At 39.5% G+C, this 22,374-nt stretch overlaps 8 protein-coding genes across 8 annotated transcripts; 5 read left to right on the forward strand and 3 right to left on the reverse strand.

Annotated features, from left to right (window-relative positions):
• Positions 1 to 154: 154 nt before the first annotated feature.
• Positions 155 to 3,389, forward strand: VTP21DRAFT_7300 (uncharacterized protein; the record flags this gene model as incomplete). The annotated part of the gene is made up of 7 exons (XM_069398027.1): positions 155 to 157; positions 242 to 1,066; positions 1,129 to 1,209; positions 1,304 to 1,478; positions 1,535 to 1,949; positions 2,022 to 2,989; positions 3,052 to 3,389. The coding sequence occupies 7 exons, from the start codon at positions 155 to 157 to the stop codon at positions 3,387 to 3,389; spliced, it is 2,805 nt and encodes a 934-aa protein (XP_069255527.1).
• A 223-nt stretch (positions 3,390 to 3,612) lies between these two features.
• On the reverse strand, positions 3,613 to 4,664 carry VTP21DRAFT_7301 (uncharacterized protein; the record flags this gene model as incomplete). The annotated part of the gene is made up of 3 exons (XM_069398028.1): positions 3,613 to 3,891; positions 3,956 to 4,107; positions 4,166 to 4,664. 3 exons carry the CDS (start codon positions 4,662 to 4,664, stop codon positions 3,613 to 3,615), a joined length of 930 nt encoding a protein of 309 aa, XP_069255528.1.
• A 190-nt stretch (positions 4,665 to 4,854) lies between these two features.
• On the forward strand, positions 4,855 to 5,789 carry VTP21DRAFT_7302 (uncharacterized protein; the record flags this gene model as incomplete). The annotated part of the gene is made up of 5 exons (XM_069398029.1): positions 4,855 to 4,908; positions 5,022 to 5,090; positions 5,231 to 5,385; positions 5,449 to 5,610; positions 5,672 to 5,789. 5 exons carry the CDS (start codon positions 4,855 to 4,857, stop codon positions 5,787 to 5,789), a joined length of 558 nt encoding a protein of 185 aa, XP_069255529.1.
• Positions 5,790 to 6,164: 375 nt separating this feature from the next.
• Positions 6,165 to 11,328, reverse strand: VTP21DRAFT_7303 (uncharacterized protein; the record flags this gene model as incomplete). Its single annotated transcript, XM_069398030.1, has 16 exons — positions 6,165 to 6,500; positions 6,564 to 6,750; positions 6,820 to 7,655; positions 7,716 to 8,693; positions 8,757 to 9,070; positions 9,138 to 9,372; positions 9,441 to 9,570; positions 9,630 to 9,787; positions 9,860 to 9,990; positions 10,060 to 10,165; positions 10,241 to 10,369; positions 10,438 to 10,674; positions 10,736 to 10,811; positions 10,876 to 10,964; positions 11,026 to 11,134; positions 11,210 to 11,328. The coding sequence occupies 16 exons, from the start codon at positions 11,326 to 11,328 to the stop codon at positions 6,165 to 6,167; spliced, it is 4,170 nt and encodes a 1,389-aa protein (XP_069255530.1).
• A 699-nt stretch (positions 11,329 to 12,027) lies between these two features.
• On the forward strand, positions 12,028 to 12,960 carry VTP21DRAFT_7304 (uncharacterized protein; the record flags this gene model as incomplete). The annotated part of the gene is made up of 1 exon (XM_069398031.1): positions 12,028 to 12,960. The coding sequence occupies one exon, from the start codon at positions 12,028 to 12,030 to the stop codon at positions 12,958 to 12,960; it is 933 nt and encodes a 310-aa protein (XP_069255531.1).
• An 897-nt stretch (positions 12,961 to 13,857) lies between these two features.
• On the forward strand, positions 13,858 to 15,518 carry VTP21DRAFT_7305 (uncharacterized protein; the record flags this gene model as incomplete). Its single annotated transcript, XM_069398032.1, has 8 exons — positions 13,858 to 14,231; positions 14,295 to 14,357; positions 14,450 to 14,551; positions 14,613 to 14,812; positions 14,880 to 14,967; positions 15,027 to 15,106; positions 15,167 to 15,327; positions 15,381 to 15,518. The coding sequence occupies 8 exons, from the start codon at positions 13,858 to 13,860 to the stop codon at positions 15,516 to 15,518; spliced, it is 1,206 nt and encodes a 401-aa protein (XP_069255532.1).
• Positions 15,519 to 16,300: 782 nt separating this feature from the next.
• Positions 16,301 to 18,362, forward strand: VTP21DRAFT_7306 (uncharacterized protein; the record flags this gene model as incomplete). The annotated part of the gene is made up of 6 exons (XM_069398033.1): positions 16,301 to 16,487; positions 16,555 to 16,688; positions 16,757 to 16,833; positions 16,906 to 17,348; positions 17,416 to 17,618; positions 17,685 to 18,362. The coding sequence occupies 6 exons, from the start codon at positions 16,301 to 16,303 to the stop codon at positions 18,360 to 18,362; spliced, it is 1,722 nt and encodes a 573-aa protein (XP_069255533.1).
• Positions 18,363 to 18,816: 454 nt separating this feature from the next.
• Positions 18,817 to 22,247, reverse strand: VTP21DRAFT_7307 (uncharacterized protein; the record flags this gene model as incomplete). The annotated part of the gene is made up of 14 exons (XM_069398034.1): positions 18,817 to 18,957; positions 19,041 to 19,168; positions 19,234 to 19,521; positions 19,587 to 19,707; positions 19,769 to 19,858; positions 19,916 to 20,193; positions 20,262 to 20,417; positions 20,480 to 20,616; positions 20,692 to 21,023; positions 21,082 to 21,219; positions 21,290 to 21,460; positions 21,519 to 21,684; positions 21,761 to 22,059; positions 22,116 to 22,247. The coding sequence occupies 14 exons, from the start codon at positions 22,245 to 22,247 to the stop codon at positions 18,817 to 18,819; spliced, it is 2,577 nt and encodes an 858-aa protein (XP_069255534.1).
• Positions 22,248 to 22,374: the final 127 nt, after the last annotated feature.

Here is a 22,374-nt window from a genome sequence, read left to right on the forward strand (position 1 = left end):
GAGATGTAAAAAATTTGGCCAAGAATAGAACAGGGCCTGAGATTCATACTATGGCTGCGCCTCTTGATAGATTTTCATTTTCTGAATATCCTTCAGCAACTCTAAAGAAACTAGTATTGTCTATAACTAAAAGGTATAATGCAAGAGCTAAGAAATGGTAAAACTAATCTATTATTGTTTGTTTATCATCTTCGCATCTCCTCGTATTCTAATCGAAAAAATTTTATTTGAATTACTTTAGACTAATGATGCTAAAACTCCACACAAAAATGTTACTTCCTTCAGCAATCGCGACCTAATAAGTCCAGGAATGGCTGCAGCACTCGAGAGCATCGCTACTCTTAACGACGATGACTATTATTCAACTACTTCAGACGAATTTGATACAGTTTCGTTAAATAATAACAAGAAAATCGACTGTTCCTCCACTACGCGATGCGATCCCACTAAAGATTCGATCTCAACGTGTACACAGAAAAACTCTTCTTTGCTAACCCAACCAATATCTTCAGAAAAACGTGTAACGCGTAGCTCTGCCAGGGTGGCCACACCTAACTCCAAAAATACCTCGAATTTCCTTACCCAAATACCATCTTTCGAGTCTTCGAAGAGAACCAGCCAGGGAAAAACAATTGCTAGCGAGAGTGATTCAGACGATACTGATTTTGAATTCGATAATAATCCACTCAGCCAACCAACAAGACCACGAAAACATATCAAAACGAGCATTAGTTCATCGCAATCAAAGAGAAGTAAAGGTATTGGAAGCGGAAAAGGTGGTTCCAATGGTATCAATTCGAGTTTATCACGCCGACAATCTGGTCAAAAGGGCAACAATATTAGTATCAAAAAAAGTGCGAGCACTACCGCAGGAGCTTCGCTAACAGCAAGAAGTTGGAAATTTCCTTCACTACGTGAAGGTAAAGAGAAGGTTAATACCGATAGTATTTCCGCAGACAAAAGTGAAGCTATCGATCTAATGCAGCAGAAACTTGTATCGTGGGCAGAACGAAAAGCTTACTTGGATAATCGGTTATGGGTAGACAAGTATCAGCCCCAAAATAGCGTAACATATCTACTTTAGTCTAATATTCGTTTTACTGATAAATAATCTCCATTCCATTGCAGTCAGATTTAGCTGTGCATAAGCGAAAAGTCGCCGAAGTTCGAGATTGGCTCAATCATACATTGAATGCAAAAGGCAGTGAGGTATATAGTTACCACTTCTTAATCGGAATATGGTCTAATTTTTTCGTCTCTATTTTTTTTATAAAAAAATTAATAATTCTACGTTCAATTCCAGCAAGCAGGTCGGGTGCTGGTACTTACTGGACCTGCTGGCTGTGGTAAAACAGCAGTAATTAAGACGCTTGCCATCGAGCTGAATATTACGATTATCGAATGGGTCAACCCTATTAATGAAAATGTAATAGGTATGAAACTTGTAGACAGTGAAAGCTCATCGGATGAATCGGAGGGTACGTTTCTCTATTTCCAATGAAAGTGTTATTCGCTAATAGCTGCGATATTTTAGGATATGTGCCGGTTCTTCAACGTTTTCGTGAATTCCTCTCTCGCGCTGAAAAATACCCTTCTCTAGCGTTCACAACAGCTGCAGCTTCTTCATCTCTTACCTCTACACCTCAACCCATATTACCCTCGCCTATCTCTTCTTCTTCGCCTGCTAATCAGAAACTTCTTCTTCTTGAGGACCTCCCGAATCTCTCAAACCCACGCATTAGGGCGGAATTTCATTATCTCTTAAGGAGATTTTCCCACAATGGGAGAAGTAAGTATCCGTTGGTAATCATTGTCAGTGAATCTACGATGGGAGGAGACACAAGTGGCAGCGATAAGCAAAGAGAAAGAATACGGGATAAATGGACTAGTGTTAGGGGAATAATTCCACCGGAAGTGATAGCTAATGGAACGTTTTATCATCAAATTAAGTATGGATTTTGGCTTATTATTGGAAATTGAATTGAATGAACAGTAGCTAAAATTAACATTTTATTTAACAGCTTCAATCCTATTGCGCCCACGTTTATCCTCAAAGTTCTGAAAGCAATAGCAAGGGCTGAACAATCCCAATCTGACTCAGCTCATCTTAATTCTATCGTGCAGATTAGTAACGGTGATTTGCGCTCCGCTATTCATGCATTGCAGTTTCACGGCGTAATGCCTATAGTAGACTCACCTCCCTCTCTGCCTCTAAGTTCAAAAGGGAAAACAAAATCTAAAGCAAAGAAAATAGATATGACCGACTTCGACATTCCTAATATTGAGGGAATAGGAATTTGTGGAAGAGAGCAGAACTTAGATTTATTTCATGCCATCGGAAAAGTATTATATGGGAAGCGAATATCTGACTTAACGAGAGAAAATAATGAAGAGGGTGAAAATTGGTCGCAGAATTCTGTCAATTCAATTGAGAAGCAACAACATCCTAAAAACCTTTGCGAGTTTGATCGAAGTTCTCTCAAAACCAATCCAGAATCACTACTTGACCAGCTTCCTGTTGAACACTCACTGTTTCGTCTCTTTCTTCACCGTAACTATCCTGCATTTCGAACCGATGTCGAGGAGTGTGCTGCTGCTATCGAATGGTTAAGCCTTGGAGACTGGATGGTAGGCAAGGCCAGAATAGAAAATACTGGAGTGATGGATTATTATGCTTCGGCACTTGCAGCAAGAGGACTGATGTTTTCACGCGTAAACCCGGTACCAACTCCCCCAAGAACAATGTTTGGACCTACAGACTACTTCTCAGTAAGTCGGAATACTTCGAGACTTGCTCCTTTGTACCGTGAGATTATCCACATGATTGAAAGTGGTATAAGTATTGAAACCACGGGAAAATTGCGCAATGGTAGAGAAAATCTAAGTAACGCTAATGGGTGGAGTGATCAAGCTCTTAAGTGTGAAATTATCCCGACAATTGCCAACATGGCAAAATCAAGTAGAGAAATTCGAGAAAACCTCCAGCAAGGTGCGTATTTTCATTATAGAATGATTAACTGACCAAATAACCATTATATATCTACATAATAGAGCAACTTCGTTTTCTCCAGGAAATCTCTCATTACACACTGGATCTCGAGTATCCTTGGGGCAGATCATTAAGCCGAAGGCAGTATCAAGCAGTAGGCTTCGAAGAAGCAATTGAAGATGCAGAAGCTGCTAACGAAGCTCAACAAATGCATCCTGTAACCAAATCTGCAAGTACATTTGCTGGTGAATGTATTGAGGATGGCACCAAGCTGCTTTTACCAGAAGAAGCTATTGAAGCTGTGGAAGACAGAGTCTCAACAACACCTCCTCCTCTTGTAACAGTGGAAGTAAAAGAGAACCCTTACTTATTGGAAGATGATATTGAGGAATTTGATTGAAGGATGTTGTTTCTGTATTTTACCCACCTCTCTCCTCATCCTTGTTCAGCTCACCTTTTGATTCATCTGATAGTTTTCTCAAAATATTTGTACATAAGACTTGTAATATAATCCAATTAAAATAATTAATAATTTATTCCATTCCCTTCCGATTTGCGTCGTGAAAAATTTGGTGCATGTCACTTAAGCGAGTTGCTTAATGTCCTTATCAATAGCAGCTCGCTCAAACACCAAATCCAATCCTTCCTCTAGACTTGTTCCTTACGCCTTCAACAAATTGCTTCTCCAGCTCATGGTTTACCCGTTTTGCATAATTACTGTCAATTGCAGTTTTTGCTGCCCCGTTCTCTTTCTTCACTACCCCTCTATCGTCTTGGTTGGATTGACTATTGGTAGATTTTTTGGCCCCAAGAAGCCGAAGAAATTTATCCTTTTTCGCTTGATCTCCATCGAAAGAAGCAGCTGCCCAGTTATTCCAGCTACCTGTTGCCATCGGTGCAGCCTTCATAAAATGATAAAAGTTAATATAAGCAAACTTGGTATAAAAATTAGAATTCTGCCATTACTTTATCTTTCTCATCATCTCTTTCCAATTTCCTCATTGATAGCTCTTTATTTCCGCTACTTTCTTCTGTAACTTTACTTTCGTCAGTGCGCTCTAACTTCGTTTTCTTCTCTTTCTTTTTTCTTTTAAGCTTAGCCTGCTTCTTTTCATCACCTAGAATAAGGAATCATAAGCAATAAATGTGAGCCGGTGCTGCTAGATAGATACATGCCTTCGCATTCTTTTTCGTCATCGACTGAGTCCACGCTACTTCTTTTCTTTTTTTTCTCATCTCCCTTCTTTTCCTTTTTCACCTTTTCCTTCTTTGCTTTCTTCGAAATCTTCTTACCCTCCTCACCCTCCTTACCCTCCCTACCCTCCTTACCCTCCTTATCCTTCTTATCCTTTTTGCTCTTCTTTACCTCCTGTTCCTCTGCATCCTTCTTTCCCTTATCTTCCTCTTTCATTTGCTCCCCAGTCTCTTTTTCCTTCTTCTTTTTCTTCTTCGAAGTTACATCAGGCTCCTCTTCACTCCGTTTCCGCTTCGAGCTAGTCGGTAAATCATTATTGTTTTCTCTCTCTAACTTGGTCACCTTATTATCAGCCGAGCTTGCATTTTGATCTGCAGATTCCTCCATTTTAACCTTCTTCTTACTCTTTTTCTCAAACTTCATTACCTCCAATTCACCGTCCACCTTTGAATCTTTCTTTTCCTTCATTTGCCTCCCCATTATTATATTTTGAATAAAGAGAGAAACAACAAAACACGAGAATTAAAAAACCAACAGTCACACTTTTGTTCAAGAATCCCCGAGCGATTGTTCCTCTCTTGCTCTCAGATATTCAATTCGCTTCTTTTTTAACTCTTTATATTTTTACATTTTCTTCCTTCATTTAAGATTGATTTTTTTTTTTCTAACTATGGCCTCTTTTATAAGAGCTTTTATGGACTGGCTCCGCAGTCTTTTTTTTAAAGTAAGTTTATAATTACATTAACAAATTACTCAGTAAATGATATAAAATGATTTATTCTAATAATTTTAAATATTAAATTGATTTTATTGTTGAAATCTTTGTATTATATGTAGAGCGAGATGGAGTTAACTTTAGTAGGACTGCAAAATAGTGGCAAGACGACACTTGTGAACGTGTTGGCCGTAAGTTACTTTACCTATATTTTATTTTCTTCAGCTTTATATCATTTTATGGAGTTCCCTTTTGATCCCTTACAATTCACCGATAACTTTTATCCTTTATTTTTATATGCTTTATTTACTCTGTATTATGTGTTTTACAGACAGGTCAATTTAGTGAGGATATGATCCCGACCGTAGGATTCAATATGCGAAAAATTACAAAGGGAAATGTGACCATGAAATTATGGGATATTGGTGGACAGCCACGATTTAGGAGCATGTGGGAGCGATATTGCCGAGGTGTTAATGCTATAGTGTAGGTTAAATTGCCATTTTAACATTTATTAAAACGTTGATTTGTTTTAAAAAAAAAATATAGATTTGTAGTAGATGCGGCAGACCATGATAAACTTGACGCAGCACGAACTGAACTTAAAAGCCTACTTGAGAAGCCACTAGTAGCAAATATCCCAGTACTGGTACTTGGAAACAAGAATGATCTTCCAGGGGCTCTTGGTGTCAATGAGCTCATTAACGCCCTGTAAGTACTCAACACCCAAATTTAACTTTATTGAAATCTTGGCTTAACTTTTTATCAATAGGAATCTAAAGTCAATAGCCAACCGCGAGGTGTCTTGCTACTCTATCTCAGCGAAAAACAATGTAAACCTGGATGTGACTCTACAATGGCTGATAAAGAAGGGAAAAGGCGCCAAGTAGAGTAATGAACGGTATTTTTTTCCTCCAATGCCCTGGTTTTTCGTGTATACACTTTTTTCTATTTTTTTTTTCCCTATCTAATTTGTGTACGTTATAATAGTCGAAGCGTCTTGTTTTTACTCCAAATATTTGCTTTTTTTTTCTTTTATACAATCTTGTTTTTGATATTTTTTTGCGAATATATTCGCGTCCTATCTTTAGGTGTCGTTTTACCCTACCATATTTTGTGTTTGTTCGAAGCTTCTCATTCTGATCTTTAGTTTCTATTTTCAATATTATTGCGGCTCTCTGAATCTATTTCTATAAATGTTTTTGCTTATTGTTTCGCTTCCCCAATCGAAGAGATATTAACATCATTCTTGACATGATATCATATCAATTCCCTACAACAAAATTCAGTACATTCCACCCCTCAGACCTGAAAGGTGCAACACGCACTGCTCGTGTAGCATACCCTATTGCCCGCGCCCTCTCATTTTCCCTTATTGAAACGAGAGCCAAGTTCTGATAAGTTCTTGCTCTGGTTTCAATATTGACTTCTTTATGCGACAGACTTATCAGATCGATCGCAGTTTCTGCAATAGATCTCGTTAAAGTTGGCGATTGGCTATGCGATAAAAGGTGTTGCGCCAGGAGTGACCATATCTCAGGATTCGCGGGTCTTTGCTTGAGAAGCTTAAGAAGGATAAGGGTCGCACCTTCGATCGACCCCTAGAAAAATTTAAAAGTGTAAACTAAAAGATATCCGGGAATAGAAAGAATAAAAAATCCCACCTGAAGCTCATAATAACGTAACAAAAGCAAGCTCATATGTTTCTGATGCTTTTGATCATTTAGCGTTTCAGGAGGGAGATTAAGAAGTTCTCGTAGCGCAGCAGTTGCCAACTCCATATCTCCTTGGCTGAGTCCCATCGCGCAGAGACAAAAAATGGCAGGCAGATGAGCTGGATATTGTGAAATGCTAGAGGAATAGAGATAAAATCTTTCAGTATTCTAATTTAATTCATCTACTCTCCATATAAAATCCTACCAATTAAAGAGCTCCTCTTTGGCCCGTTCTCGAGCCTCTTCCCCCCCGATTGACCAGAGTGTCTGTGCTAATAATACAGCTACATCCTTCCGGACTTCTGCAATACCTTCTCCGCCCATACCTTCCTCTGGGTCCGTCGCAGCGAGAGCCGCCTCAAACATCTCCAAGCTCTGCTCTAATTGATTCCCAAAATAATATGCAATCCCTGCGCCTAAAAATGCATACACCCGCTGTGCATCCATCGGCTCTATAGCGATATTCTGCAACGAGCTGGCGTAAGCTTCTATTGACCAAGCAATTTCGTTTTCGCCTCCAACTGCGCAAAGTGCTCGGCCCAAATTTGTACGAGCCAGAGCAAGCTGACGTTGGGCAACTGCGTTGGTTTGTATTTCAGGTGTAGACTCGAGAACGCGCACACATTCAGCAAACGCCTGCGATGCACGCGCATGTTCACCAATATGTTCTAGTACGACTCCAAGAAGATTCCATGCACATGGATCATTTGGACGCTGTTCAATATATTTTTGAAGTGCGAAGGCAGGAGAAGCGAGCGCACCTCTTGCATCCAGACCCATCCCCTTGATAAATTTACGGTAGGTTGTACGAGCAAAACCATAATTTGCCTCAATTAAAGCTCCTGAACTCATTTCAAATGCCTGCTCGAAATAATTGTATGCCTCTGCCATATCGCTCAAATCCGCAACAAAAGCCCGCCCAACCCATGCATGCACACAATCAGGATCTAACGAAAGTGCAACTTGGAATGCCCTGTTAGCAAGTTCTAACTCGGAGGCGAGAAGATAGAGGAGTCCTAGATTACACCACGGAGCTGGATCCTAATCAACATTCACGTATATTAATGCGAACGAATAAATTGAAAAAAGGAATCAGCGTACCCTAGAGTTATACTCTATTACTTTGATAAAAGCATGCTGTGCAATCTTTGGATTATGCGCCAAGGATATCACCCCGAGTATGTTCCAGCTTTCAGGGGATGTCGGATTCAACTGCAAAGATATGCTCACATATCTCATTGCTGAGATCAGAAGACTTGATGCTTCGATGTGATAATATACACGGTGCTCATAGAGATAATAGTACACCGTGGCTAGATCGCAGAAAGAGGAGGAAAGGGTGGTCTCGGAAATAAAAACAGCTATAGCGCATTCATACGCAATGCAACCAATAGCCAATACTTTTTCTAGTAGCTCAGTTTCCGTTAACGTTCCCACAGCAAAGTTATTTAAAATACTATCTATAGTCTTTTGCCCATCACTCTTCAGGAACTCCTCTAGATCATTCTTGGGTCGGTGGCTCTGCACCAATTCCAAAATGTCCACCAGAATCTCCATATTGCAAAGCTTCATATAGGTTGGTACCAAACGAAACGTCACACATATATCACCAACAATTTTCCACAAACAATTTAAATCTGGATTCAGCCGCAGAGCTTTCACAGCTGTCTTCATGGCATTGGAAAGTTCCCTCGCGGTCCACCCATAGCATCCCATTTGAAAATGCAATTTCGCACTAGCTATATAACTATCAGCAAGGCCCTTTAGAGCCAAGGCCTCCACATCAAAGGCACTCGGCTTGTTCTGACTTAGCTCAGATGCCTTATCTAGTGCGAGTTTGTAATAGTGAATTGCCTCCTTAAATGCGCCAAGTTTGTATTTGATATATCCGATTTGACAGTGAGCAATAGTTGAATCTGGACTAAGTTGAATAGCCCTCGAATATGCTTTAAAAGCTGCTGTATATCGTCCTTCATGGAGATAAGATTCACCCAGCCCTTCCCAGCATTGGACATCCTTATTTTCGGTACGCAGGGATGTCTGAAGGGCAACGATTGCATCGGGGAAATTTTCATTGATCTATTTGTAAGTAATGTAGAAAATATTAGAATATATTTATAGTCAGCATTACAACTGCTTCACCATTTCAATAAAACCAAGGCGCTTCCATGCCCATGCTGCCCTTGCATTTGTGCTCGTCACGCTCCTTAAGACTGCCTCTGCCATTGCATGTTTGTCATCTTCCAAATAATATCCGCAGAGCCACTGTGCAGCTTCCGACTCTGTTGGGTCCAGGGATATCGACTTCTCATAACATTTAATGGCTCGCGCACGATCGGAGTCCACGAGGCGATAGAAATGACCAAGTTGAGTGAATGCAGATGCAAAGAAAGGATCAAGTTTAACAGTCTGCATCAAGTGATTATAAGAATAGCTTCTATCTGTGCGGTAGGTATCTATATCACAAAGATAAAATATAATGAATATTGAACTAGAATAGCTCCAGAAAAAAAAATTCATCACCATCCATCCACCAATACACCATTCCCAATCGGTAATGATATAATGCATTAGAAGAGTCGAGTTCAATTGCCTGAGTGATTTTTTCAGTAGCTCGTTTGTACTCATGCTGACGGCCATAAACCCAGCCAAGTTCTGCAAAGGCCTCATGATTTTTTGGCTCGTATTTAATAATCTTCTCGAAAACTTGGGCCGCCTCATCAAAACTATGCCGCTCGGAAAGAATTATACCCACCCCCTAATTTTGTAAATGTTAATACTTTCATTAAGAAAAATGAAGTATGGCAATATAATGAAAAGTATTACCAAAAGAGCCCGACAATTGTCTGGATCCTTTGCTAATATTTGCTTATATAGCCTAAAGGATGTCTCCTGGTATTTGTCACTCATTCTCAAATAGCAATTAGCAATACACACCTCCATCGATAGCATTAATCTTAACAATTTATAAATTAGTGAACAATATGCTTTTGCCATGAAAAAAATATTTTATACTTGTCTAGCAATCTTCCATATTCTTTCATGTTCTCAGTAACCAGCTCTTTTCCACGAGTTGCATATTCCAAACTAGTTTCGAAATCTTTTGAATCGTGATAAAGCCAGCTAAGAGTAAGATATCCATAGAGGCTATCCGGCGCTTTATCAAATCCTTCCTATCAATCGCATACAATAAGTTAACCAAAATAAGTAACAGTAATGCAATTGTAAATAGGCTTGAAAACTACTGTATATAAATCCAAAACCTCGTCCAGTGCCCCTCCCTCAATAAATTTTCTGTAACCTTTATGGATTTTGGAAAGACCTCGATCTGGATACTTGGAGCTTAATTTACTCAGTAAATCTTTGTCATATTGATCTAAGTAAACCAGCAAAAGACTTCATAAGTAAATCAATTAGAAAGCATAGGATATCATATCTTGAATACCAGGCGTTTGTGCATTAGTATTTTCAATTAATAGCTCATATGCAACTGGTACATCCATGTCCTGCTCAACAAGACTCCGTGCAAGAGAGAATATTTTTTCTAACAGCTTCAAGGAAAGTTAAAAATACAGGTAAGGTAAAATATAAAAGAGTGATAAATTGAAATTAAATGCTCAACTTACTGTTGTTTTATCATTAATGGTTTTAATCTTAATTTGCAAAAATTCAAGGTATTTGGCTTCTAAAGATGCAACATCAATAGTGCCCATACTCTTGCCGTATTCTATTAGTTTTTGATATCCTTCGTCAAGCTATATTGATCAACACAAGGGGATAATATGAAATGATTTGAATTATTCGAATAGGGATGAAAAAATACCTTAGATTGCCCATAAACTTCACTTGTGACCTGCTTTGTTAATATGTTAAAACTTGGAGCACCAATCCTTCCTTTCCGTGCTGATATTTCGCGTTTAATCGTTTCTGTATCATAAGATTCTTGCAGAGATACTATCTCTCTCCACAGATCAACAGGAAGAGGCCATCCTTCTACACCCTCCTTAATGATATGCCCGAATTCGCCTTCAGGTAGGTATCGTTCCAAATGTTGGATGACCTATTTGGACCACTTATTAACAACTCGAAAATCATCAGATAATTGAACATATAATGGTTACAATTCTGGTGTCGCCCCACTTTCGCTGAACATCAAGAATTTTGTTTAACGAGTCAAGAATTTTCTTTCCATCATTACTTTGTTTTTAAAATGGGTAAGTATAATATAAAAATTTCGATTTGCTAAAAACATAAAACTAACCTTTCAATATAAAATCTTTTAATTAATGCCTCATGGGTGTCAACAAATTCTTTCCAACGTTCTCGTTTCTCATAGAAACTGGCTAAGCCCTAAGCATAAGAACCAACATTAATAGCATAAGATAATTGTGCGACTAATATTTCGATATACCTGCCAAGCTAATATTTGAGTTGGATTGATATCGATCGCACGTTTATAAGATGCTTCACTTTCTTCAGGCTTATTTAAATTGAGATAAGCAACTCCCAAGAAAACGCGACTTAAAGGTTAACACATGCAAATTCCATTAAGATACACCCGAGAAAGGTTAATGATTATTAAATATAGTATTTACGCATTATAATTATCGGGCTCCCAGTTGAGAACTCGCTGGCAGCATCGCACCGCATTCTCAAAATCCTTTGCTGCAATAGCTTCACGGGCAAGCTTCAAATCTTTCTTAATGTTAGACATAAGTACAAAATGATTAGAAGAGGCACATTAGAATAGTCTGTTACGGCTAGTGATCACCCAAATTCCTTACATATTCTCGAATTGATTTTTTACGGATTTCGTTTCAATTGTGGCTTGGAACCCCTCAATGATAACTTTAAAAGGAGCTTATAATATTCAATAGAGATACCATGTAAAAAAAATCCAATTTCGATAGTCTAGGGATTGGCGGAGAAATACAGTATGTAATTATTCTACAAGGATTAAACATTTTACTGACATTCTTTAAATATTGGTTAAATATGCCATACACATTATAAGCAATTTATTTTATCTTCAAGATGCCATTCTCTTATTTGGATTGAATCACATAAAAGTGACTTTATCATTAAACCATAAGGTCTCATTTTCCGCTACTTGATGAAGCCCAAAATTAAGGGAGGGCCTTCGGAAGATCTCGACATATCATACAAGCGTTTTTGTAACCACCTGGATACGTATGCAATGACCCATCGTCAATTTTTCGTAGTGACAGCACTTTAATACATTAATTTTTTAGGTTATCCGAGCTACTCCGAAGTGAAATTTTCTCCTATTTTTACCGATAATAACATATATGAAATATATAAAAGTTTGTAAGGATAACTAACATACGAGTCCAACAGGTAAAATCTAGTTTGAAACGTTTGGCCTTTAATAATCCCCACTCCTACATTAACAATGTCTGTACAAAAGGACACTAAGTCATTTGCTGTCGACTTTTTGATGGGAGGTATCTCTGCCGCTGTCTCCAAGACCGCCGCTGCCCCTATTGAGCGAGTAAAATTATTAATCCAAAATCAGGATGAAATGATTAAGCAAGGTCGTCTCTCGGCCCCTTACAAAAGTATTGGTGAATGCTTTTCTCGTACGATCAAGGAGGAGGGTGTCTATTCATTATGGCGAAGCAACCTTGTAAACGTTATTCGTTACTTTCCTACACAAGCCTTCAATCTTGCATTCAAGGATCACTTCAAGAGCATGCTTGGATACAATAAGGACAAGGATGGTTACTGGAAATGGTTTGCCGGTAACTTGGCCTCTGGTGGTGCGGCCGGTGCTGTCTCCCTCGCCTTCGTCTATTCTCTCGATTACGCCCGCACCCGCCTGGCTAATGACACCAAGTCTGCTAAACGTGGTGGTAAGCGCCAGTTCAATAGCATCATTGATGTTTATCGCAAAACTCTAAAATCCGATGGTATCACCGGTCTCTATCGTGGATTTAATCTCTCTTGTGTTGGCAGCATCGTGTACCGTGGTTTATACTTCGGTTTGTACGACTCGCTGAAGCCCGTCATTCTTGTCGGTTCTCTCCAGGACAACTTCCTTGCCTCTTTCCTCCTCGGCTGGGGTGTTACTAATATTGGGGGATTAGCAGCTTACCCAATTGATACAGTCCGTCGGCGTATGATGATGACCTCTGGTGAGGCTGTAAAATACAAATCATCAATTCAGGCCTTCCATCAAATTATTACCAAGGAGGGAACCAAGTCACTTTTCAAGGGTGCTGGCGCCAATTTACTTCGTGCTGTTGCTGGTGCTGGTGTACTTGCTGGTTACGATCAATTACAACTGCTCTTTTTTGGGAAGAAGTATTCTGGAGGTTCAGGTTAAGATATAACGATTTGGCTGGTGGTAACAGTTTGACGAATTTGACTGTTAGAAGTTTGGATTCTTATGGAGTTCAGAAAGGAGATATTGTTAATAAACGTAAAGTGCCTCCTAAAAGTCTCATTCATAGGGCTCCAAGTGCTGAAAAAATATAAATAAAAAATAAACTGCATCCCGCAATAGTAACATAAATTGATAATTACTACTAGGTGCCTAAAGATATGATAATAATTAGAATTGCTCAATTTTAAGCTTATTAAGGTATAACACCGCTTGCTCTATTCCAATATATTGATTTCAATAACCCTTTTTACAAATTCTTCTAATAGGAATTGAAAAAGTAGATATAGGCAAATGCCTGGACCTATAAAAAAATAACACCTAACTAAACGCAAGAATGAGCAAGAATATTACCAAAATGAGACAGCGAGTCGGCTAGTTGAGGAGCATAAACGTAATGTATACCCATAATTAAGCTGAGTAATAGTTATAAGAGCTATGCTGTCCCAAAGGGCCTTCAACTTTGACCTTTTGAATTCATGGATTCTGCACAGTTTATATGCTCTTTATTTCTTATCAAGCGGCAATAAATCATCTCTCTAGTGATCCCCACCGTCTTATATACTTTCAGACCATATAAATACTTTCCGTCATATAAAAATCAGATCAACTGTCCAATGGTCCGTGGAGAAGGAGCTGAGCGGAAAATAGACCTTTTTCATATGAGCGTAATATCAATTCTCTGATCCGCATCCTCCAAATTTACATCACTTCAGCCTTGGCTCCATACACAAGGATGCAATTTATCCGGAAATTCCGGGGATTTCTTTCCGCTAGACTTGATTAATAAAATTTATATAAGAGGTAATATTCATTATTCGAGTATTAGAATAGAGTAGAATGCAAACCGTTAAAATTTTTTTTAGACAAATACACGCATTCCGCAATTTCAGCTTTCGGAACAACCCATTTCCAAGGAATAAGAGGAATCTTTTTCTTGCCACACCAGCCGTACTTATTACACCCTTTTCCATGTCAGAAAACGAGAATACAGGCGAAATAAGGAACAAAGCTCACCATGCAAAAGGCGGATTCGAGAATCCTTGGCCGTCTTTCCAAAAGATTTCACCTATTGAATTTTTAAAAGGATTCCGTGAATTTAACTTAACACGTAATTTACCAGCTGCTGAGGATAAGGTGAAGATAGTGGACATAAACCATGAACTACTGAATAAACCCACACCGGGTAAAGTGCAGGCAACTTGGCTTGGACAGTAAGTTTAATCCTATACTATAAATTTATTGAACTCAATTAACCCACTTTAATAATCCCTTAGTGCTTGTTTTCTTGTCCAAATTGATGGTGTTAATATTTTGTATGACCCTGTGTTCTCGGACAGGTACCAATTTAAATCATTTTCTCTTCTTTTCTCGCCTTCTTTTTTTTTAGCATGACTTAATGGAGTGCTTTTGTTCCTAATTTTTCTGCTAGATGTTCACCCTCACAACATATTGGTCCGAAACGATATACACCTCCTCCTTGCAAACTTTCCGAATTACCACCTATAGATTTGGTTATAATTTCTCATAACCAGTAAATGTGTATTGCAACCCTTCGCCTCTCCTAATGCTCACCTCTTTTTGGATATTATTAGTTACGATCACCTGGATGTTTCTACCATTGAAGAGCTTGGTAATAGACCACGCTATTTTGTTCCGCTTGGCAATAAACGGTGGTTTGAGAGCATGCACATAAATAATGTGGAAGAGCTCGACTGGTGGGAAGAACGTAAGGTTCAGTTGGACTACAATCGTCAGATCGTTGTAACCTGTACTCCATGTCAACATTTTACAGGTATTTAATATTTAATATTAAATGCAATACCATATCACCTCGCATTTACCTTTTATTCTTTCTGAAGGTCGCGGAATTTTCGACCGCAATAAAACTTTATGGGCCTCTTGGTGTGTGTATTCACCCAAGACCAGCGGGAAAATATACTTTGCTGGGTAAGCGTACTCCTCGGTGCATCAGCTCCCTCTTATCCTCTAATACGTTTGTATAAAAGTGATACAGGTTATCGTAGCGTTCCTCGAGGATACGACGAAGAAAAGATTGATGAATTGCCTCATTGTCCAGTATTCAAAGGTACTTTACAATGTTCGTCTTATATTTCTTTAAATCCCGATTGATAATATGCACATGCAGAAATTGGGAGCAAAAAAGGACCATTTGACCTTGCCATGATTCCCATAGGCGCTTATAATCCTCGACACCTTCTCTCACCTGTACACTGCTCTCCGGAAGATTCCGTACTCCTCCATGAGGATATTAAAAGTAAAAGAAGTCTTGCAATGCACTGGGGAACGGTAATTTATTTTTTAGTTAAAATACAAATACAATTGCTAATATCATTATTTAGTGGCTGCTTGGCGGAGAATCAGCTACTGAACCTCCAGTGCGTCTTCGACTTGCACTTGAGAAACGAGGCCACTCTCTCAATGAATTTTCGACTTGTAATCTTGGAGAAACGGTCGCAGTAGATATCGGGTCAGATTAATAAACATATTGCCGAAATTCATTTTGGCACACTAGGCTGTATCTTAATTCTTTAGGATAGATGTATTTTTTTTTTAATCCGCTATTTAATAATGCGAAGTCTGTCAATTTAGAGCTAATATAAAGTTCTCTGCAATTATGCCAATCAATAATTTGGCTAGAATTTCTAGGATGTCCCCGGCTATGTGGCTCCACAGCACTAGCATAGCCTCATTTAATTTTAGTAATAGTGTCACGATAAGCTATCTGGCTTAATAAAAATTTACAAATATTCTGAAAGGACAAAGAGAATGGGAGGGCGCTACTGCATAGCGCAATATAAGTGGAGCGGCAATTCTACTTTTGTGGAGCATTCGGCACTTGCCTTGCGACGACGGTAACCCCTTGAGCTCTCGACTAAAAAATTCGAGTTGCCCCATAATATCCACATATTAAGTCTAGCAAATGGCTAAGCCCTTTCCGAAGGATTTTATCGCGAAATTACCCCTTATTTCTTTCGCCTTCCTCGCCACAGTTAATTCCTATTAACTCTGAATGATTGTATTCAAAGTAATCGCAATCTAACAAATTTGGAATGCGAACAAAAACCAACGCGTAGCAAATTCATAGAGAAGGTTATTGTAAAAATCTTCTTCTTACTTTCATTGTATCTGATTTATGAATCTTTACCGTCTTCTACCTTCAGTGCATTAACATCACAACTAAAGATTGAGACGGGGAGCTCTGTCCATGGCAAGATAATCCATATACCTCATAGAAAAAAATTTTTTTTCGTATCTTAGCATGAATTCTCCAACAAATTCTACTGAATATCCCGCACCAGAGTTGCAAGAATCAGGCGAGGAGCTTGACTCTAGCCTTGCCTTGCTTATTCTCATCGGGCTACTATTTCTCGTGATGCTTGTAAGCTTCTTCTTACAGAAAAAACGCATTCAGACGATTCACGAGAGCATGGTTGCAATTTTTGCCGGTAGAGTATTTCCATTATTGCGAATAAAAATGCTGTCATTAAACAAGAGTTTCTTAATGTTAATTAGGAATTATTGTTGGGTTTGTGATTAATGTGGCTCCTGGCACGGTTATTCAAAATATGGTTACTTTCAAGGGCAGTTTTTTCTTCAATATGTTGTTGCCACCTATTATTCTTAGCTCTGGATACGATTTAAACATGGTAATTTGCACACTCATCTCTTTTGCTTGCCAAACGTTTTCATGCTAAAACCATTCTGAATATATAAGAAACCGTTTTCACGAAATTTTGGCACTATACTCATTTTTGCCTTTGTTGGAACGTTTATCTCTTCCTTGTGTACTGGGTATGGATTCAATGCACTGCTGAAGCGTTGCAAAGTTACTGAGGCTATGTTTGTATTTTTTTTACTTCCAAGTTCACTTGTTTATCTAGTGGGTCTCACTGGTTTAGAATCGGTTAATCCGTCCTTTTTGGATGCTCTTATTTTTGGCTCAATCATCTCTGCCACTGACCCCGTAGCGATACTTGCGATTTTCCAGCAGTTGAAGGTGGATCCTAATCTCTACTCGATCATTCTCGGAGAAAGCATGCTTAATGACGCTGTCGCTATTGTGCTCTCGAATTCGCTTGCGGATTTCCGCGGCCACGAGTTGACTATGTCCTTTGTACTAATGGGCCTAGGGTCATTTTTTGCTAATTTCTTGGCGTCTTGCGGAATCGGGATTGCATTCGGACTTTCGACAGCTGTTTTTTTGAAATATAATCCCGAGCTGAATAGCTTTACCACCCTGGAAAGTTGTATCGTGATGCTTATGGCCTATGCATCCTATTTGTTTTCGATGGCGTGCAATATGAGCGGTAACATGCATTATTCTATACTTTTCGCTGTGATCATTTTCATAACATATGTTTTATGCACTCGAAGGTATTGTTTCACTCCTGTTTTGCTCGATCACTCTAAAGCGCTACGCCTACAACAACCTCTCTTATCGTAGTCAGCAAACTACCAAATCTACATTTAGAATTCTGGCCCAGTTGGCAGAAAATTTCATCTTTCTCTATTTGGGAATTACATTGCTAACGATGCCCAACCTCCGCTTCGCTCCGCTGTACCTCATTTTCACTTTTGTAAGCAATCTCTATCCCGACTTTTACTTAACCGGTATTCAAATGGAGATTCTTTTTCACTATTAGATTTTCGTGTGCATTTCACGTCTGGTTGCAGTTTTTCCACTTGCCAAGCTCATCAATCTCTGCACTCGTCTTATAAAAGGGACTGAGGCCCTCCCATTCACTCACCAGGCTATGCTCAGCTGGGCGGGTCTCCGAGGAGCTGTTGCCTTCGCTTTAGTGGCCGATATTCAGGGAGAACAGGCTCCAGAGATAAAATCCACTATTTTAATGGTAGCAATTCTCACTACCCTTATTTTCGGAAGTACCACTCCGAGAATGCTAAAAGCATTGGGAATTCGAACGGGTATACGCGCGGGATACGAAAAGAATGGAGAGGGCGAGGAATTTACTAGGCACCATATGGGAAATCATTATAATCCAGTACAGGAAGAGTCTCCCAGGGGCTCGGTTGTGGATGACCACAGAGTGGAGATGGGCCCTGGGAGGGAATCCGAGGAAATGAGCGACAGCGATGATGATGAACAGGGGGCCGGAACTGGTTGGCGGTGGTTCCAGAAATTGGATAACAATTATATAAAGCCGCTCTTTATCCGAGATCATCACCTCCAACGGCTTGAGCAACCGAAAGAGAATAATATAGAACTGGGGGACGATATAACAAGTGAGACACAGAGCGGAGATACAATCCATAGCAGAGGAAACGATGGTACGAGGAAAGGAGAGGAGCATGGCCGTTAGCCTCATCTATCAAAGTGATTCTATTTGGAATTTTTTATTTGTAAGTTATTTCCGGCATTTTACCTCCGTAAACTTTTAACAGATTTCCTTGTACTTAGATGAAATTATATACAGATCACAATATCAGAAAAACTTTATTTCCTATTTATACGATATATGCTTTTGAATAGATGATGCCCCAGGGATGAGGGATATTTTATTGTAAAAACCCGATTATTAGAGCTTCAAGGGAGCGTGTGGATATGAGCTGGCCAAACCAGCTATTGAATGAGACGTTTATCCCTGCACATTTGCATTTACAGTTCTGGTTATACTGAGGCTTGAAATCGTGAATGTTAAGTTGAAATAGTGCAAGAGATTCTTCTCTGTGTATATCAGTTAAAATGTCTCGGTTCAATGTAGAGGTTTCTTATCATTTTGTAAATAATCGAGATATTGCCTATTCAGTGCATGTTTATTTGTACTGATCTTCGACCATCTCTTGAATTATCCTCCTGACTCCCTCCGGGGACTCAAGAGGTTTACTAAACGCAGAAATGTCATACTCCCGCTGGATGATATCATAGAAAGAATAGTACGTCTCTAGCACTTTAGTCTACATAAAATTACAGGTAAGTATGGGCTGGTTGAGTACATAAAAATGGCGTTTGGAAAACTTTGTTTAAATAGGAGATATACCTCGATGGGCTTCAATAAGATCGACTCTGTCCTACGATCGTTGATATATTCGGAAAGTTTCGAGATTGCAGAACGAAGGCGCGATTGCAAGACTTCGTGGAATGCATCCGAGATTTCGACAATATGCTCTGTAGAAATAGAATGTTGTATTAATGGATTGAAGAGGGGGGCTCCACAATAACAATAAACCTGCCTTTTTGGGCAAAATTCTGCGATTTTAAAGAAAGTTGCTCGTCTGATGCCGTATTCTTTCTTAGCTGAAACGCCGAGACTTTCAACAAGAAAGGCGTCAGTGGTTCTATTACCGCCTTTGTTGTCTGGAAAATAAAGTTCTCGCACACTCGCTTTAGCTCTTTGTCAACTTCTCTCTTTGAATCAAGCTCCATCTCTACAACGCGCGGCATGCCACGTTGCGCAAGACCGAAAAGCAAGTTGGGCTTGAAGAGGGAAAGGCGGTTTTGAAGAATGGCATTTACAATATCTAATGCCCAAATTAACTTGTTCAGTGTGAAATTGCGTGTATCGGAAAAGCCGTTGTCTACATACCATTAATTTGAGAAAAATCCAAAGACTTTTCTTGGTGTACAAAATTTACATCGAACGGAGCGATTTGTTCTTTAAGGATAAGAAGATGTTTGATCAAAAAAAGTTGGCCATCTAGTTTGCCCTGGGGGATTAAAAAAAATCAATATGCTTGCTACGTAAGTAAAGTAAATGTAAAATCTTACCTGTTTATTCGTAATATGTTCAGCGGCAGTTGTGATGGATTGTTTACACAATGCAATGACTTCCTGAGCAATATCTTCAAACACTGATGTCTATTATAGATTCATACATGAGTAGTGCAATGTAGATAGCAAAAGATCCTCACATACCTTAACACATCTATATAGTTTTGAAAGTAGCCACAGCGTTCGTTGTAGCGGTGGATACCATCCTGCGTAAATCTCAGATGCATCCAATAGGCTCGCTGAGGATGACTGCCCAGAGGAGGCAGGGGATATTATCCGAACTGGCTCTTGGATTGAGTTATCACCATCTTCTTCAACAGAAATGGTAGCGGGCCCCTCGGGTGGAGGAGAGGTGGCACCCAAAGGAGATTGCATACGGGGAGCATCGTGGAATGAAAATGATCCCAAGTCTCGACGACGACCTATGAGAAAAAAGAAATGAGAGTTCAGCGCCCAACTAATTCTGGATCGTGAAAAATATTGTTCTAACTTCTTAGTTTTTCCGGGTAATTCAAATCCTCTGGTTTTGGAATAAAATTTTGGATTTCATTGCGAATATATGTTTGAGCTCGAAACACGAGACGGTGCTGTGCATCTTGCAAAATCCCTTGGGTCAAAAAGCTGAATGAAGGACCTTCTTCGGGTACTACAAAGAAGAAATATTTTGTCAGCTAAAATCATCATGCTATGACTAGAAACCACGGATACCTTGATCTTCGCTATTTTCCCGGGTATATGATTGCATGATAGTACATAGCTCCGAAAGAACATCTATTCTTGTCTCGTGGATTATAAGTGGCCGGAGTTTATCGTTCAAATGCCCCAGCAATTCACCCAGATAACCGCTTAAGAGTAGAGGGAGAACAAACATAAGATAAATGAATACAATGATGTCAGGGGTATTAAAAATTTAGACTTACTAAAGCTGCTCCTCTCCCTCTTCAAAAAACTGATAGAAAAGGGCATACTCATTCGAACACAAATTCATCATGTAGGCACAACCATTCCGAGCGAAGGTCAGTAAATCTTTGTCTGTGGCTTGTAGCTCTTGGATTTTTGCCACTGTGACACCTGTTAGGACCTGATGACGAGCAGAAAAATAGCTAGCATAACAATCTTTTGCGATCGCGTAATATTCTCGGTAATTAGGACACCGGCTCTCGATCTCGTGCACAAGTTCGCGTAGTTTTGGAGCAGAAGCGCGAAATTTCACGTAAAAGAGAGCAGTTTGAACCGAAGGTTTCAAGGGTTCCTAGGGAGGCAAAAAGAATTAATAATGTAAATGGCATGCATAAGCGCTAAATAGATACCTTCGGATTCATTTTTTTGCTAATCTCCGTCGCGAGAGCTTTTATAGAATTAATAAAATACATTCTAATTAATGACATCCCTCGGGTCATACACTGACGAAAACGCATCAGGTAAAGTTCAGCATCTCGATATTTAAGCTAGAGAGATAAACAAATAATTGAGTTGACCAAAACTAAGCAAGCCAATCTCCGTGAACCAAGAACATACGTTGGACTGAACATATTCGATACACTCATCCAATCGTTTCAAAAAGGGTATAAAGTTCTCGTTTAGACAAATATCTTCTCCTGGAGAATTCAACAGCTTCGTAATCGGTTCTAATTCATTGAAGTAGGCAAGTTTCTCGCCGACAGATTTAGCGATTATAGCAAGATGTTCCTGTTTGTAATATGGTTATTGGGTATTTCAGTGAATCTAAGATGGGAGAAGTTCGCACCTGTTCGTTAAGCAAGACTTCACATGCCTCTTGCAGAGCACTGGTTCTTCCTTGCACAAACTCGAAGTTCTCTTTCAATTGATCAAGTAGCTGAACTGTGTTGTTGATAAGCTCCAGAAACTCAGAGCAAGCATCACGATATAGCGAGACCACAGACAAATAATTTCTATTATAATAGTGTTTAAGTGAATATTGTTTAGATTCCTTGCTTCAAGCAGTACCATTCTCAAAAATTCACTCACCGATATATATCCTCTTGCTTTGTCTCCATTTCACTCTCCATCTTGGAAAACCAATCGAAGAATTGGCGCGTTGTTTGTATCGAATCTTCGATGCCAAGAGTCGCTGCTGTCTCACTTGCTGATGCTTGCGCAGCAGCGGTTGATTCAGCAAGCAAATTGGTAGCTGATCGTGTTCGAGGTAAAGGGGATGAGAGGTGTCGTCCAGATGCAAGGTGAACTCGACCGACTGCGGGTTGTGGGGATTGTGACGAACGTGGCATAGGCGATGAACGTGGTGATATGTGCTTATCATCAAGGAACTGGTGATACCTTAAGTTACCATTTTCGTGTGCTGGTAACGAATGATTCTACATACCTTCTCTGGAAGAGGGAGCTCGGCACATGCATCTTGTAGCTCTAATACACTTCGCCGCTGAATCTCTGTCAACTGAGTTTTCGACTCCCATTCCTCCAGGGTTAGCGGCGTAAACATACGAGGTTGTGCCATGGGAATGTAGGTGGATTCATCGATGGAATTTTCTCTGTGCAGCGAGCTGGTTACTCCAGTGTCGCGTTGCAAAATTTGCTGCGCCACTTTAGCAATTTTCTTTTTCTTCGGGAGGAGAATTTTTTTC

Source organism: Calcarisporiella thermophila (genome assembly GCF_041956535.1).
Source record: "Calcarisporiella thermophila strain CBS 279.70 unplaced genomic scaffold VTP21scaffold_3, whole genome shotgun sequence".
In the NCBI taxonomy this organism is placed as follows: Eukaryota; Fungi; Calcarisporiellomycota; class Calcarisporiellomycetes; order Calcarisporiellales; family Calcarisporiellaceae; genus Calcarisporiella; species Calcarisporiella thermophila.